The following is a 17,563-nucleotide window of genomic DNA, read 5'->3' as shown; positions in this document are numbered from 1 at the left end:
CTCAACACTGAACTGACTCACAACTGACTCACTTTCAAAGGCTCTACAACTCACTTTCTCAGAACTATTGGTAGGTACCTAATTAATTAGCCAAGGCGTCAATGGTTACAGGAAGACTGCAGGAGCATGGGGTTGAGAGGGATAATATATCAGTCCATGATTGAATGGCAAAGCAGATTTGATGGGCCAGATGGCTTACTTCTTCTCCTATGTCTTCTGATCTAGATATGTTGGTTGAGAATACTTGACTTCATAAGCCACAGTATAAAATGTGATCTTAAGGAGTGAAGTGGCTAACTCATCTTTGCAAGAACCCTCCTTCTGAGCAGACCTAGACATCAATTACTTAAGACCACACCAGTCTAGTTCCAAAGACACCATATTCCTGCAAGAAGAACACAAGCAGTGAGCAGCAGTCCACAACTCTTAGCTGGCCCACCTAATACCAGACTCCTTGGGACTGGTTCACAGACTGGCTTATCTGGTAATAACTTACTGATCTCGGGGTTGGTGCCTGGGAAGATTATTCTGAAAACGTAGTCTGTCGCCTCCTCCTCCTCCTTGTCAGAGTTGGACTCAGCAGATCCTGGGGGGCTTCTTTTCCGCAGCTTTGGGAAGACCTTGCCCTGGAACCGAAAGTACAGAAAGGAGCCACTAGACCAACTAAGCCAGCTTGAGTTTTTAAAGTGACCGGTCTACAGTTCAGCAACATTTGCAATGTTCTTCATTAAATCCCCTTTGCACACAAAAGGGAATAAAAGTCCCAAATCTGCAAATGTACAACAGCTTGTATTAGTTCAAAAGGCAATAATGCACGCAATGAATTCTTTATTGCTAACTCCAAATATGCACGAAAGGGTATTTAACAGAGAGCAGCACACTATCATAAGGCACGTGGCCAAGTGATTAAGGCGTTGGACTAGCGATCTGAAGATTGTGAGTTCCACCCCCAGCCGAGGCAACGTGTTGTGTCTGTAACCCTTACCCAACAGGCTGGTATATGTCTAGGGGAAAAAGGAGATCCAGCCACTCTCCAACCCACCTCCCGTACACGCAGGTGCTGTGAGAATCTAGTTAATGCCTCGCGCCCGCCAACAGTATCAAACCCACAACAAATACCGTTATGAAATACACTTTAAAGAGTTTACTAAAATTAAAAAAATAGAAGGCAATACAATATATATATATAGGAAAAAAACAAAAGGCGCCAACTTATCAAAGTTCAGTCTGTTTAGTGCACTCGTTGGAGCTCAATCAACGAACCAATCGACCCATCCGGCCGTCGCACCTGGGACCACCCCGGTGGTCTTACGAGCAGTCCAGCACACGTCCACCTTCCTCAGCGTCTTCCTCGGCCTCTCCCTTCCACCAAAAAAACCCCGCGAAAACAAACCCCTCCCCCAAGTTCCCAGCCTCACAAGACACAATAATATTCCCCATTGATTAACAAATGAATACAATTACCATATCAGCCATTCTAAAGTGAAACAACGGCGAGAGAAACACTTATCCAACAAAGAAGCATTCCTACTTGTAACAAACCAAAGAGGCCATTCTGAGTAACATACACAGGACATTGTACATTCTCTCCCCACCAGCAAATGTCATGCCCTCATGGCATTACTAGAGTTCCCCAAAGCTTCTTGCAACACACAAAACCCAACCCAGGTGCAGAACGCAGTGACATAACTACCCAGAGCAGTAGAAATCACACTCGGTTCTCCCGGCACCACATATGTCAACCTCTCCGGGGGGCGCCTAATCCTCTGAGATCTCCATACCCCTTCTGCCCCACTGGGCTCCCTCATCACCTGCGAACCCACTGTCTCGGACACCCCAGGTCTACCTGACAGACCCGCACCCCCTTCCTCACAGGGGTTCTCCCTCACCTGAGATCTCTCCGGCTCACGCTCGGGTTCCACCCTCTCTCCCACCAATGTAGGCTGCCTCTCCATCTGACCCTCAAGACTTTCCCTCCTCTCACCCAATTCAGTATGGGAAGGGCCAGGAGCCTCCTCTCCTGGTACTGGAGCACCAGCGAATGGGAACAGGGCCCACTCATCTGAGTCGTCCTCCTCTGAATCGGTAGCCATTCCTGGGTGAGGGACCCGTCCCCGCTCTTCAGCAGGGGGTTCTTCCCATTCTCCGCGCCCTCGCAGAGTCCTTGTACTAGGCGTAACCTCCCACTCGGGCTCCTTATCCACCTGCACCGCTTGACCCAGTGGCAGCAGGTGATTCCTATGGAGTACCTTGATAGGCTCTTTTCCATCCTCAGGTTTCACCCGGTAAACTGGCAGGTTCGGCATCTGGCTCTCTATTACATAGGGGCTTGCCGCCCATCGATCTGCCAACTTGTGCTTACCAGGGAGTCCCAAATTCCGTACAAGGACCCGGTCGCCCGGTAATAATTGTATAAACTTCACCTTTTGATCATACCGCATCTTATTCCTCTGATTTTGTTTGGTAGCCGCCGCCTCGGCCAACTCGTACGCCCGCTGTAACTCCCTCTTCATGTCGGACACGTACTTTAGATGGGACTTCCCGGGAAATTCACCCACTCCACCTCCAAAACACACGTCAATGGGCAACCTCGCTTCCCGCCCGAACATCAGATAATAGTGCGAATATCCTGTAGCATCATTGCGAGTACAATTGTAACAGTGAACCAATTGTCCAATATGAAGACTCCACCTGCTTTTCTGCCCAATCTCCAGCGTCCCGAGCATATCCAACAGGGTCCTGTTGAATCTCTCTGGCTGAGGATCTCCCTGTGGGTGGTAAGGGGTAGTCCTGGATTTCTCAACCCCAAGCATAGTCAGTAATTCCTGGATAAGGCGGCTCTCAAAGTCCCGCCCCTGATCACTATGGATTCGCCTGGGAAGGCCGTAATGCACAAAGTACTTCTCCCATAGCACCTTCGCCACTGTCGTCGCCTTCTGATCCTTGGTGGGAAATGCCTGAGCATAGCAAGTGTAATGATCGGTGATGACTAAGACATTTGCGGTGTTGCTGGTGTCAGGCTCAATCGACAGGAAATCCATACATACCAGGTCCAGAGGTCCCGCACTCTGCAAGTGCGACAGTGGAGCCGCCAACGCTGGCAGGGTCTTCCTCTGGATGCAACGACGGCATCCCCTACAGTATTCTTCGACGTCCCCCCTCATCCGGGGCCAGTAGAACCGGTCTTTGAGTAATCCATATGTCTTTTCCACCCCCAAGTGTCCAGAATCATCATGTAAGGCCTGGAGTACAGTCTGGCGATACTCCTCCGGCAGGACCAGTTGCCAACAGCAGGGTTGGTCCAGAGGTGTCGTTACCCGGTACAAGATTTTGTTCTTTAACTTCAACCGAGACCACTCCTTCAACAACAGAGGCACGCATGGGTGTTTCGCCTGCTCAGCCAACGCCGCATCCCCCTTCTCGACCGCTCTCCACACTGTGCCAATGCCCGGGTCATTTTGCTGAGCAGTTGCCACTTCCCCCGGACTCAGTTCCGGCAACTGTTTAGTCCCCAGTGCGGTCAGGTCACAGTAAACTAGGGGTATGGCGTCGTCAAAAACCCCCAAATGGTCCACGGCTCGTTCCAGCCTCCCTTTTCCCTCGGCCTTCACAGTGATAGCAAACTGACACATCGCCTTCACTCCAGGGGCAGGGACATTCTCCCACTCCTCGTCCCTCTCCTCCTCCCCCGGCTCCCGACGAGACAATGCATCCGCATCAACATTCTTGCTTCCGGGGCGGTACCTCAGGCTGAAATCATATACCGACAAGGCCGCCAGCCACCGATGTCGCCTTCACTACCCCCCGGCGCCGCAGCCCCGAGAGCATCCCCTCCATCCTAAATATGTACTCGGAGAGCTTTTCCCCTCTCCATTGTTCCAGGCGTTGAAACTCTGCTAAAAGCAGCCAGGGTTCCCCTGACAACCCAAACGCTCCCTCCAAAACTTCTAGGCATTCCTCCACTGAGGCCCCAGGCTTCTCAGCTTTCAACTCCTGGACGGTTTTGGCTGCTAAACCCCTCAAACTTCCCACCAATCGCTGCCTCTTCTCCTCCTCTGAGCCTGGCCACTCCTCTAACATCAAAGACGTATGCTCGATCCAGGTCTCATAGTCCACCTCCCCATCCGGAGTAGGTTTGGCTCCGGAGAACACCCCCAGCTTCAGCCGTGGCCTCTCGGCCACCCCCACAAGGGAATTAAGTGCGGCTGCCAGCTCCGAGGCTTCCACCCTACCTGGGGAGCGGGGCTTAGTCACGACTCCCTCCTCCCATCTCCCTTTCCTAGTGCCGGGCACCTCTCTGGGGTCCACCTCTAGCTCTAACTCCTCCTCCGATGTCTCCTCAGCCTCATCCTTGTAGAAGTGGAGCCCCCACGGCCCCTCCTCCCCCGGTACACTGACCGTCGCCCGTCCTGACTTCAGCACTCGTACGAACCAACACCCAGCTAGACTCTACCTCTTTACCACACCGTCTAGCTACCAATTCTACCTGCCCAATACCCTTCACCGAACTTAAACCCCGCACTATCGCGTCTCCCGAAACTCGAAAATCCACTCCGCTCACTACGCATGCGTACTGTACTGGTACATCTTCAAACTGGCACCAACAAAAAATCTTATCTCTGTCCATCTCCGCTCCGCTGCCTGTGCGATTCCACAGCCCCTGACAATCCAATCCGGGACGAGCACCCCACAAATGTAACCCTTACCCAACAGGCTGGTATATGTCTAGGGGAAAAAGGGGATCCAGCCACTCTCCAACCCACCTCCCGTACACGCAGGTGCTGTGAGAATCTAGTTAATGCCTCGCGCCCGCCAACAGTATCAAACCCACAACAAATACCGTTATGAAATACACTTTAAAGAGTTTACTAAAATTAAAAAAATTGTAGGCAATACAATATATATATAGGAAAAAAACAAAAGGCGCCAACTTATCAAAGTTCAGTCTGTTTAGTGCACTCGTTGGAGCTCAATCCACGAACCAATCGACCCATCCGGCCGTCGCACCTGGGACCACCCTGGTGGTCTTACGAGCAGTCCAGCACACGTCCACCTTCCTCAGCGTCTTCCTCGGCCTCTCCCTTCCACCAAAAAAAACCCGCGAAAACAAACCCCTCCCCCAAATTCCCAGCATCACAAGACACAATAACATTCCCCATTGATTAACAAATGAATACAATTACCATATCAGCCATTCTAAAGTGAAACAACGGTGAGAGAAACACTTATCCGACAAAGAAGCATTCCTACTTGTAACAAACCAAAGAGGCCATTCTGAGTAACATACACAGGACATTGTACATGTCCTTGAGCAAGGAACTTAACTACACACTGCTCCAGTCCACCTAGCTGAAAATGGGTACCAACAAAATGCTGGGGGTTAACCTCGTGATAGACTGGCATCCTATTTTTGGTGGGGGGGGGGGGGGGGGAAGTCTCGTACTCTCAGTCACTTCACACCACGGAAACCGGCATAAACACTAGCCTGATGAGCCTTTAAGGCTCGGGACAGAGTTTTAACTACTTTTAACTTTTAGCACACTATCATAGCAGAGAGGGTAACGTTGTAAGTCTGTGGTTCAATTCCCGCAGTTGTCTGTAAGGAGTTTGCACGTTCTTGTAACTGATGGGTTTCCTCCCACATTCCTAAGCCATGTGGGTTAGGGTCAGTAAGTTGTGGTCGTGCTAAGTTGGTGCCGTAAGCGTGGTGACACTTGCGGGCTGCCCCCAGTGCATCCTCAGACTGTGTTGATCATTGACACAAACAACACATTTCATTGTATGTTTCGATGTACACGTGACAGACAAAACTCATCTTTAAATCTTTAATAAATCACAGAACCTGGATGATGATGGCATTCTGCAACTAAAGGACACTAACCTGAAGTATTATCTCCCTACAGATGCTGCTGGACAATTTGAATACTTTCAGAATTTTCAGCTCATTTCCATATTATACAGTGAATGTCAATGTAGTGATACAACTCTAGCAGGCTGGAATCCTAATTCCAGGCACTTACTGTGTGGAGTTTTCCAGTTCTCCCTGTGAGTGCATGGCTTTCCCTACAGTGCTCTGGTTTCTTCCTACTTACCAGAGATGTGCTGTTTGTAGATTAATTGGTGTAGGTGGACGATAGGAGAATTGAGGTGGGCAGGTTGGTGGGTGGGTGTTGGAACAAGTTGATAAGCTTCTGAGAGAAAAGGTTTCAGGGAAACGCATGTCAAATTGGATTTCTTCCTACATCCTATACACGTGGAGATGTAGAGAGGTACAGAGGGGAGGGACAATTGCCAGGTGATTAGTGTAAGGCTTTGCAGTGCCAGCTGTACAATTGGGGTACAATCCCCTCCACTGGAGTTTGTACGTTCACCCCGTGAATGCATGAGTGCATCCTGTCTAGCTTCCTCCCTCATACCAAAGGTGCACGGCTAGGGTTAGTAAGTTGTGGGCAAGCTCACCAGATGTGAGGTGACACTTGCAGACTGACAACCCCCCCACCCCATCCCCAGTACATCTTTAGATTTTGTTGGTCATTGACTGAGACAACACATTCCACATCTAATCTACTTTAATGAATTGGCCAGTAGTGGTTACAACAATCAGTGTAAATTGCTTGTAGTGTATCAGGGAGCGGTAGAATGTGGGCACGGGGTGGGGAGTAGCTGTTGGTGGATGGGAGAGGGGCAAGGAAATGTAGGTGTGGCTTAATGGGTGTTTTATGGTCAATGGAGACTGGGTGAGGCAAAGCACAAACAAGAGAAAATCAGCAGATGTTGGAAATCCGAGCAACACACCCAAAATGCTGAGTCCTGAAGAAGGGTCTCAGCCTAAAACGTCCACTGTACTCTTTTCCATAGATGCTGCCTGGCCTGCTGAGTTCCTCCAGCATTTTGTGCGTGTTGGATGAGGCAAAGATCAGCTTATGATGCCTTGACTGGTATCAGCTAGTCTTGTCATCTTCGGTCAATCTCTCGTGGGTTAAAGATTTACAGGTAGCTTAGCTTTATTTGTCACACGTACATCAAAACATTTAAACATACAGTAAAATTTGTCTTTTGTGTCAACGACTAACACAGTCCAAGACTGCAGCTCACAAGAGTTGCCACTGCCAACATAGCATGCCCACAACTTACTATTCCTTACCCATACATATTTTTTGGACTGTGGGAGGAAACCGGAATGTATAAACTCCTTACAGACAGCGGCGGGAATTGAAACCCAATCTTAAAGGTGACGCTGTAAAGCTTTACGCCAACGTGCTGCTCCACAAAGTGCAATCTTCCTCGTGATTGTGCTGCAGTGTAGAAGAACCCAGTTCCCTCTGCCTTGAGGGTACAGCATCTGCGCCCATCCTTAGCATCACATTAAAAGAGCAAACAGCCTGAAAGCATGTTGCAGACTTTTTTGTTATCATAGATGCGACTTTAAAGGTGTAGCGTGTCAGTGCAGGGAAATTCTACTTCCTGGGTAGATGTGAACTGTAAGTGGACAGTCCCCACACCAAGGTGAACTTTGTGCACAGTACAATCACTTCCATTGGCGGTATTCTGCTCTTGCAGCAAGGCTGACAGTTCAGCACACCTGAGATTAGAAAGGTTCAGCCCCATGGGAAGCAACACTGTTTCTAAACTATTTCCAAATAAAACCAACATTCCCAATGGTAGTATGGCTCTTTCAAACTTCTTTATCTACTAGGATACCTCTAGTCTAATCTAAACTGGTTTACATGAGATTACTGAAAGCTAGAATTCTAAGATGACAAAATACCATTTGGCCTTTCAAGCTGACTCTGCCATTCAGACATAACTACTTATTTTTTAACTCCATTCTCCTGCCTTCTCTCTATCATCCTTACCAATCAATGACCTAGCAATAGCTTGGCCTCTACAGCCCATAGCTGTAAAAATCTCCTTCATATCTCCCTTTTGAAGGGATGTCCCTTTATTCCGAGACTATGCATCAGATCCCAGACCCTCTTACTAGTGGAAACATCCTCTCCATGTCCACCCCATTCAGTTGTTGTTCCTTTCCATGCTTCGTGGTGCATTGGGCCAGCAACCATGCCATTTTTTTTCACATTTTTGTCCATTTTTTACGAGGCCGAGTTGCTAGCTTGATGCTCCACCCAGCACAGGAAGCGTGCATGGAGCTAGCAGGAATTGAACCTGGGACCACTCACCTGAAAGTCCAGTGTGGGTCCCACTGCACCACTGGCTAGCTATCACCACGCCCAAAAGCATCATGTTTCTCAAATTTTAAGTTTTTCATTCTAATGAATCTCCTCTAGGTTCTCTTCAGGACCAGCACAATATTCCAAATGTCTAAACACAAGAAAATCAGCAGATGCTGGAAGTCCAAAGTAACACACACAAAATGCTGGAGGAACTCAGCAGGTCAGGCAGCATCTACGGAAATTAATAAACAGTTGATGTTAGGCCCAAGACCCTTCATCAAGACTAGGAAGGAAGGGGAAAGATGCCAGAATAAAAAGGTGGGGGGGAGGGGAAGGAGGATAGCTGAAAGCCAGGTTGGTAGAAAAGGTATAAGGGCTGGAGAGGAAGAAATCTGATAGGAGAGGAGAGTGGACCGAACAAGTGGATGGAGTGGAGGTGCTCAATGAAGCAGTCCCCAATTTACAACGAGTCTCACTAATGTAGAGGAGGTCTGAACAGTATTTCCATGCTCCCGTATTCTAGTCCTCTTCTGGGCATGGCCATTCAGAATTCTGAGAACAGACCTGTTCAAACTTACAACCAAGACCTTAAATAAATTAAAATCATACAACTACCAGAGGCTGCAAATCACCGAAAATGGCGTAAACAATCATCATTTCAGGTCCTGTCTATGGGAAAGGGGCCAGTGCTTCAAAGTAAAGTCAAATTAAATTTATTATCAAGTGCGTACATGTCACCATTTACTACCCTGAGGTTCATTTTCTTGTAGGCATTCACAGTAGAACAAAGAATTACAAAAGAATTAATGAAAAATGACACACAAAGACTGACAAACAAACAACGTGCAAAAGAAGACAAACTGTGTAAATACCTGGAGGAAACCCATGTGGTCATGGGGAGAACGTACAAACCTCCGACAGGCAGTGGCAGAATTGAACACAGAATGCTGGTACTGTAAGAACCCACAAATAATAAGCAAACAATACAGCCCTGAAGCCCTTCAGCAGAACTCGGAAAGCGATAGTAAGCTCTGCTGAGGTAGCTCTGATATGCCAGGGAGGGTTAAGCTGTTGGTGAAAACTCTAGTTGACAGGGTAATGGGGGCAATTAGAGAGGGGAACATTGGATGGCCTCATCAAAAACATCTCAACAACCCTGACACTTTCTGCTACCACAGAGGCTGCCTGACCTGTTCAGTGTTTCCAGCGTTTCATGGATATACCTTCAAACCACCGTTTCACATCAAGAATATCAGTGAGGAACTTCTCTTTACCTTCCCTCTCTGTGACCACAAAGGAGGATCCAGCTGCCCGCGAGGCAAGAGGCCATTCTCAAGACAGGAGAGGAATGCCAGAAGATGTCCTCCCTTGGGAAAGCGGAGCGGAGGTCTCTGAATGCCATCTTGACTCACCAGGACCACTGTACCACCACTGTCAACTGTGGATATAAGGGAGAATGGAACCAATGCATTACCAGCAGAACTGGCACACTACCGTCCATCTGTATTGGGCGGCCAATAAAATTTCAGGCTCTTTAGCTAACAGCTGGCCTAGCTGGAAGTACTCTCTAAGACTGCTGTTAGCTGCATCTCAAACGATTCTGCGAAGCTGTGAGTGAAGGTGAGGACTGAGAATGGGCTACAAATAGATTTTGAGTACATAAGTCAGGAAATCATGTTATTGACGTGTAAAACTCTGGTCAGGCCACATTCGGAACTTGTGTATGGGTCTGGTCACCATATTACAGAAAGGATGAAGAGGCTTGGACCGGATGCAGAGGAAGATCACCAGGATGATGCCTGGATTAAATTTATTGAGACACAGTGCAGAATAGGGTCCTTCATGCCCAATGAGCCATGCCATCCAGCCTGATTTAACCCTAGCATAATCGCAAGGCAATTTACAATGACTAATTAACCTATCAACCAGTCATCTTTGGACAGTGGGAGGAAACTGGAGCACCCGGAGGAAACCCACGCAGTCATGGGGAGAACATACAAACTCCTGACAGGCTGTGGTGGAACTGAACAGAGAACGCTGGTACTGTAAGATGTTGTACACTACCACACCACACAATCTAATAATAATAATGGGCATCTGTTAGTCTTGTGAGACCATGGATTTGTGCCTTCGAAGGTTTCCAGGGCGCAGGCCTGGGCAGGGTTGTATGGGACTCCAGCAGTTGCCTAAGCTGTAAGCCTTCCCCTCTCCACGCCACTGATGTTGTCTAAGGGAAGAGCACTAGGACCCAAGCAGCCTGGCACAGGTGTCGTCGCACAGCAACGTGTCGTTCAATGTCTTGCTCAAGGACACAACACATTGCCTCAGCTAAGGCTCGAACCAGTGACCTTCAGATCACTAGACTGACGCCTTATCCACTAGGCCACGCACCAACACACCACACAATATTTTACATGTTAGAGACTGGACATTTTGGATTGTTTACTCAGTGGTGTCAGGAACTGAGGGAATCCTATTAGAAGTTCATAAAATTCTAAAAGGTATGACAGAGCAGATGACTAGAGTCTTTTCCCAGGTATATATAGCAGAGAGCACAGGGTTAAGGTGAGAGGGAGATTTAGGAAGGACAGGTTTTACAGAGTCACAGGTGCCTGGATTGTGCTACCAAGGAAAGAAGTGGAAATAGATATGACAGCTATGTTTAAGAGGCAGGTACATGAAGGGGTTAAGGATGGAGGAATATAGGCCACATTCAGCAGGATGAATTGGATTAGCATCATGGTTAGGCCAGACATGGTGGGCCAAAAGGTCAAGGTAAACGGAGATAAAGATCGATGGCTTAGCTCTGCTGCAGTATTGTCCAGACAGCAATATTGGGGACCAGTGTTGGAAAGTAATGTGGTGCCTCAATCTTTAGGATGAACTGCTGCAAACACACAAACTTGCCAACAGGCGTTTCTGTTTCTAGCTGAAGATAATTTCCTTGCTGATTTTGCTGCATTTGCAACTGCATCACGTACAGTGACTCTAGAAGGTTTATGGTCTGTGGAAGATCATTTGATTTTTCAATTCACTGAGAGATTGCGGACAGCAGTTATTGCTCATTGTTCACTGCCCTTGAGAAGGACGAGGTGCCCTCAGAGCGAGCTGCAAAAGCCGACTAGTTTACTCAACAAGAGATGCATTCATCTTTGATGCATATGATGGCAGGACTTTCATATGAAGAAAGACTGGATCAACTAGGCTTATACTCACTGGAATTTAGAAGATTGAGGGGGGGATCTTATTGAAACGTATAAAATTCTAAAGGGATTGGACAGGCTAGACGCAGGAAGATTGTTTCCGATGTTGGGGAAGTACAGAATGGTCACAGTTTAAGGATAAAGGGGAAGCCTTTTAGGACCGAGATGAGGAGAAACTTCTTCACACAGAGAGTGGTGAATCTGTGGAATTCTCTGCCATAGGAAACAGTTGAGGCCGGTTCATTGGCTATATTTAAGAAGAAATTAGATATGGACCTTGTGGCTAAAGGGATCGGGGGTATGGAGAGAAAGCAGGTACAGGGTTCTGAGTTGGATGATCAGCCATGATCATACTGAATGGTGGTGCAGCCTCGAAGGGCCGAATGGCCTACTCCTGCACCTATTTTCTATGTTTCTATGATATGAAGGGAAACAAGATAGAGGAGGAAGAGTAGAGGAAAGTGACTCTCCCACCACATGGACTGCAGTGGTCAAAGGCATTGGGTTGTCAACCCCTCCCAAAGCCAGAAAAGGGACAATAAAGACTCCCACAGCCAACAAGCCCACAACCAACAATAAACCCCGAGGTGGTTCACTCATAATGACCAGACCTTTGGGCTTCTCCAGGCATCAACAGGATGTGCAATTAAACCACACAAATTGTGAAATGTGGGACTGGAAATTTAAGCAGCATCAGATTCGGGTAATCTTCCCTAAACTGCTTCAGCAAGGATTTCTTTGACTATCTGTTAACTGTCTTGTAATCATTTCACCTAATACCGTAAGTTAATTTTACAGACTGGAGAAGTCAAACTCCTGGGCTGTTCCAATGGGATCAGAACTCATTTAAGTTTGTTTGATCGATCCTTGCCATGGTGGGATTAGAACTTATCTACTCTAGATGATCAAACTGGTAACATGTCCATGCCGGCCCATGTAAACTTTATGTTAATCCCACTTCTCAGTCCACAGGTCTGCCGGTGTTTGGACTTCTAATGTTCGTCTGAGCTTCAGTAAGTTTACTCTTCATAATAATTTTGGCTTGTGGATCAGGGTGGACTGTATGTGCCTGAGAGTTATGCAATGGAGTGAGAGGTATGACATGCAAGCATGAAATTCTTTTCTTCTTACTCTGCTGGTGACAGTGAAGGTAAACAATCTCCTCCAGGCGGATGTTCATGGCATAGTCCCAGTACACACTGGAAAACAAGATCAAATCTCATGCAGATCACCCAGCAATATTTCCCAGCACACATACATTTCCCACTCTTTGAACCAAGTGCTGTATGGCTAGAGCAAATTTTACCTTGGTATGACACACTGGCACGTCTCTCAGTTCATTTCTAATATTGATCAGAGCAAGGCATAACTGGTCCAGTGTATAACTTCAGCATGTAACCAAGCTCCAATGAATTTACCATGTGTCTTCCATTCATTATGAGGGGTATAGGCAGGGTAAATGCACCCAGGCTTTTCCCCCCGAGGTCGGGTGAGACTACAATTCGAGGTCGTTGTTTAGTGTGAAAAGTGAAATATTTAAGGGGTGTCTGAGAGAGATCTTCACTCAGAGGGTGGTGAGAGTGTGGAATGAGTTGCCAGCGAAAGTAGTGCATTTCAACTTTGAGGAGATGGTTGGATAGATACATGGATGAGAAGGGTATGGAGGGCTATGGTCTGGATGTGGGTAGATGGAGCTAGCAAGGAAAACAGATCAATGAGGATTAGAAAGCCTGTTTCTGTGTTGTATGTCGTATGGACTCTTTAACTCTATTCACCCCTTTCACAACTTTCCTTGTCATTGGAGGGACCGCCCTCCTTTGAAGGATAATCGAAGGACAGACAAGGTAAATAACCCACTGGGATTTCAGTCCTACAGATCTGGATAGGAGATGAGGACAGGAGTTTGGTGGTTCTGAAACCAGACATGCAGCTTGGACAACTGGAGGTCAAATCCCATTAGGGCAGGGGTTGCCAACCTGGGGTCCATGGACTCCTCAGTTAATGGTAGGGGTTCGAGGATGCAGCGGGACAAACAACCTTGCTTCACACAGAAAATGCTAGAGGGAACTCAGCAGGCCAGTCAGCATCTACAGAAAAAGTAGTCGACTTTTCAGGCCAGGACCCTTTGGCAGGACTCTCATTTGTTTCCTTGCTGTATATCTCTACCTTCTTTAAGGCAGGTGTTCCCAACCTGGTCCATGGACCCCTCAGTCAATGGTTGTTTAATGGGAAAGGTGAAATCACAGGAAAAGGGATAGAAGCCTCTGCATTAGAGTAATTTGCACCACCAGACAGGGCAGAGACGCTGCTGAGTTAGTGTCAAAAGCCAGCAGATCCTTCAATGAAGAGAATGTGGTTCAGCCTGTGGTCAATATTAACAATCAGCACGTGGTCCTTGACACGGGATGCACAATAAATCCAGTAAAACTGTGTTGTTGCTGTCAACCATCTCTGACCACCATACACAAGAGTGAGTTTTAGCCAATGTGTGTGATCCATTCAGGGGTAAACTTGATGGGAGTGCCAACTGGGAGATGATGAAATAGATTCATATATCCACAGAGCTCAGGAACAGGCCCTACAGCTCTCTGAGTCAGCACTGATCATCAAGCAACTCACTCCATTTTAATTAATTAATTATTTAGCGATACAGCACAGTAACACACCCTTCTGGCCTAATGAACCCACATGGCCCAATTACACCCATACATCTGTGGACTGTGGGAGGAGACCAGAGCACTTGGAGGAAACCCCCCCCCATGGTCTATTATGGTCTATGGGTTATGGTCTAACCCCCCCATTATACCCCCAATGTATAAACTCCCTACAGAATCAGAATCAAGTTTATTATTATCAGCATGTGATGTGAAATTTGTTAACTTGTCAGTAGCAGGAGTTGAATGCTAGTCACTGGCTACAGAGTCACCCAAGCCCTTCCCAGGTTCTGATCAATTCTTCCCCCGTCCAGTGTATAGTCCTACACACTAGATTAAATATGGTAACCAATGAATCTACCAACCCACACATCCAACAGAAGCGTTCCTGCGCAGGTCTGGCAAAGAGCTTTAAAAAGCCAGTCTCTATAAAAGAAAAGTACCGCCTGGTGGAGCAGTCATCATCGCAGTAGTCTGAGGTAGAGTAGTAAGGCTTTGGCTCAACAGGGCTTTGCTGAGAACAGGCGGAGGTGAGGTAAATAGGTATAATGGGAATCATGTATAGGACTTCAAGTAGCAGCCAAGATGTGGGGTTGAGATTGCAAATTTATTCAGATTGAATTTTTTACCTATGCTTCATCAAATTCAACAACTTACTACTAGATGGTTTCCTTTATCCTTATCATTGGTTGGGTCGGATCAATGCTGTTAAAATGATGATTTTACCAAAATTTTTATATTTATTTCAAGCCTTACCAACTTTTATTCCTAAGTCTTTTTTTGATAGCATTGATTCAAAAATTTCCTCATTTGTGTGGCAAAATAAAAACCCCAGATTAAGTAAAAGACAGCTACAGAAATCTAAAAAAGATGGTGGTTTAGCTTTACCCAATTTTAGATTTTACTATTGGGCGAATAATATTCGGAATTTATTATACTGGAAATTAGATTTAGATTTACCATTGTGCCCACAGTGGGTAAATTTAGAATGTAATGATACACAAGGATATTCTCTATTTTCTGTTCTTGGTTCTTCTCTCCCTGTTGATTTAGTTAAACTTAATAAACAGATATCTAACCCTATTGTCAAACATACATTACGAATTTGGTTTCAATTTCGTAAATTTTTTACTCTAAAAAACTTCGTTCTTGATAGCCCTATCTTACTTAATTTTTTCTTTAAACCCTCTTTAACAGATCAAGCTTTTAGTATATGGAAAAGGAAAGGTATAATATGTTTTCGCGATCTTTTCTCTGAAGGTAGTTTGATGTCTTTTGATCAACTTTCTAACAAATTTAAATTACCTAAATCTAATTTTTTTAGATATTTACAAATTAGAAGCTTTTTGTATAAAGTTTTACCATCCTTTCCTAATTCAACTTTCATAGATTTTTCAGATATAATTTTTACTTTAAATCCCTGTCAGAAGAGATTAGTGGCTCTTATTTATAATAAGAGTATGAAGATACAACCAGAGATATCAGGTAGAATTAAACAGGAATGGGAAAAAGAACTTCAATACAATCTTTCAACGGAAAAATGGGAAAAAATTTTACAAATGGTTAATTCTTCTTCTATATGTGCTAAACATGCTTTAATACAATTTAAGGTTGTACATAGAGCTCATATGTCTAAAGATAAGCTTGCTCAGTTTTATTCTCATGTTAATCCTCAATGTGACAGATGTCATTTAGATGTGGCTTCATTGACCCACATGTTTTGGTCATGTCCTACTTTACATAATTATTGGAAGGACATATTTGCTACCATTTCCTCAATTTGGAATATTGATTTACAACCTCATTTTATCACTGCAATTTTTGGTATACCAAATGAAGATGATAGTCGATTCTCCCCTTCAATTAGATGAATGATTGCCTTTGTAACATTAATGGCCAGGAGATCTATATCACAAAATTGGAAAGAAGTAAATCCTCCTACCACATTTCAGTGGTTCTCTCAAACTATTTCTTGTTTAAGTTTAGAAAAAATTAGAAGTACTATTTTTGATTCATCAATTAAATTTGAAGAAACTTGGGGACCGTTCATTCGACACTTTCATATGAATTAATTTGACTTCTTCCAGACCTTTACTCTTATTATTCTTGTTCTGGTGTGGAGTTCCGGAGTTTTTGACACTATCATATACATATAAACTATTATTACTGCCCATGTTAGTTTAGGTTTACTTTTTTTATTATTTCCTTAAATATACATTTTTTCTTATATTTTATACTTTTTTTTTCTTTTGATGATTATTTTTAATCTTTTCATGTATAATCAATATAGATTAGATTGATTATTGTATGATCCTTTTTCGCTGATAGTTTAAAAAGATGTTATCTTGTTACTAATTTAATTTCAAATTTATTGTATTCATAACCTATTTAATATAATATTGTGTTATTTTTTTAAAAAAAACTAATAAAAAGATTGAAAAAGAAAGAAAGAGATTGCAAAGGGAGCTGGTAAAGGCATGTAATAAGGGTAATGACACAATTGTAATGGGGACTTCAATATGCAAGGGAACTGGGAAAATCAGATTGGTGTCAAATTGCTAGACAGGGAATTTGTTGAATGCCTATGAGAAAGCTTTTTAGATCAACTTGTGCTTGATCCTACTAAGGGAAAGGCTTTATTAGATTGGGTGTTGTGTAATAACTAAGATCTTCCTGGGGAGCTTAATGTAAAGGAGGCAGTGATCATAATATGTTTGAATTCATATTACAATTTGAGAGGGAGAAACATAACTCACATGTACCAGGATCACAATGGAATAAAGGCAGGAGAGAGGAGCTTGCCCAGGTGGATTGGAGGAGGATACTGGCGGAGATGAAGGCAGAGCAGAGATGGCTGAAGTCTCTGCGAACAGTTCACAAGGCGCAGGATAGATATGCCACCAGAGGAAGAAGTTCTCAAATGGCAGGGGTAGGTAACAGTAGCTGATAAAGGAAATTAAAGACTGCTTAAAAACCAAGGAAAGGACATATAAAGGTAACAAAAGTGAGTGGGATGTTTGGATGAATGGGAAGCTTTCAAAATCTGACAAAAGGCAACTAAAAAAGCTATAAGAAGGGAAAAGTTGAAATATGAGGACGGACTAGCCAAAAATATAAAGTAGAATATCAAAAGCTTTTTCAGTTATATAAAGAGTAAAAGAGAGGTGAGAATTGGTATTAGACCACTGGAAAATGATGCTGGTGAAGTAGTAATGGAGGACAAAGAAATGGCAGATAAACTTAATGGGTATTTTGCATCTGTCTTCACCGTGAAAGACACTAACAGTGTGTCAGGGGTCCGTGATTGTCATGGAGCAGGAGTGAATGCCATTGCTACTACTAAGAAAAAAGTGCTAGGCAAACTCAAAGGTCTTAAGGTGGAATGGTGCAGCAGTCTTGATGAGCTGAATGGCCTAAATCTGCTCCCATGTCTTATGGTCTTATATCAGAGGAAAATGCAGCACCTAGAGAAAACACATATGGTTACAGGCAGAACTTGAAAACTCCATGCAGACTAGAGGTCTGGACCAGA

General features: G+C 45.0%; 1 protein-coding gene across 1 annotated transcript in view; it reads right to left on the bottom strand.

Moving 5' to 3' along the window:
- sgsm1a (small G protein signaling modulator 1a) overlaps nt 1-17,563 on the bottom strand; it is a 149,649-nt gene that overhangs the window by 47,383 nt on the left and 84,703 nt on the right. Inside the window, exons 11-13 of the mRNA XM_059986793.1 lie at nt 12,509-12,576; nt 9,449-9,612; nt 497-626 (exon numbers count right to left, since the gene is read on the bottom strand). Of these exons, the coding sequence (XP_059842776.1) occupies nt 497-626; nt 9,449-9,612; nt 12,509-12,576 (362 nt within the window). The remainder of the gene's footprint in view (nt 1-496; nt 627-9,448; nt 9,613-12,508; nt 12,577-17,563) is intronic.

This window comes from Hypanus sabinus, chromosome 13, assembly GCF_030144855.1.
Source record: "Hypanus sabinus isolate sHypSab1 chromosome 13, sHypSab1.hap1, whole genome shotgun sequence".
In the NCBI taxonomy this organism is placed as follows: Eukaryota; Metazoa; Chordata; class Chondrichthyes; order Myliobatiformes; family Dasyatidae; genus Hypanus; species Hypanus sabinus.
Note: the sequence above shows the minus strand (reverse complement) of the source record. Positions and strands in the feature narration are given on the sequence as shown.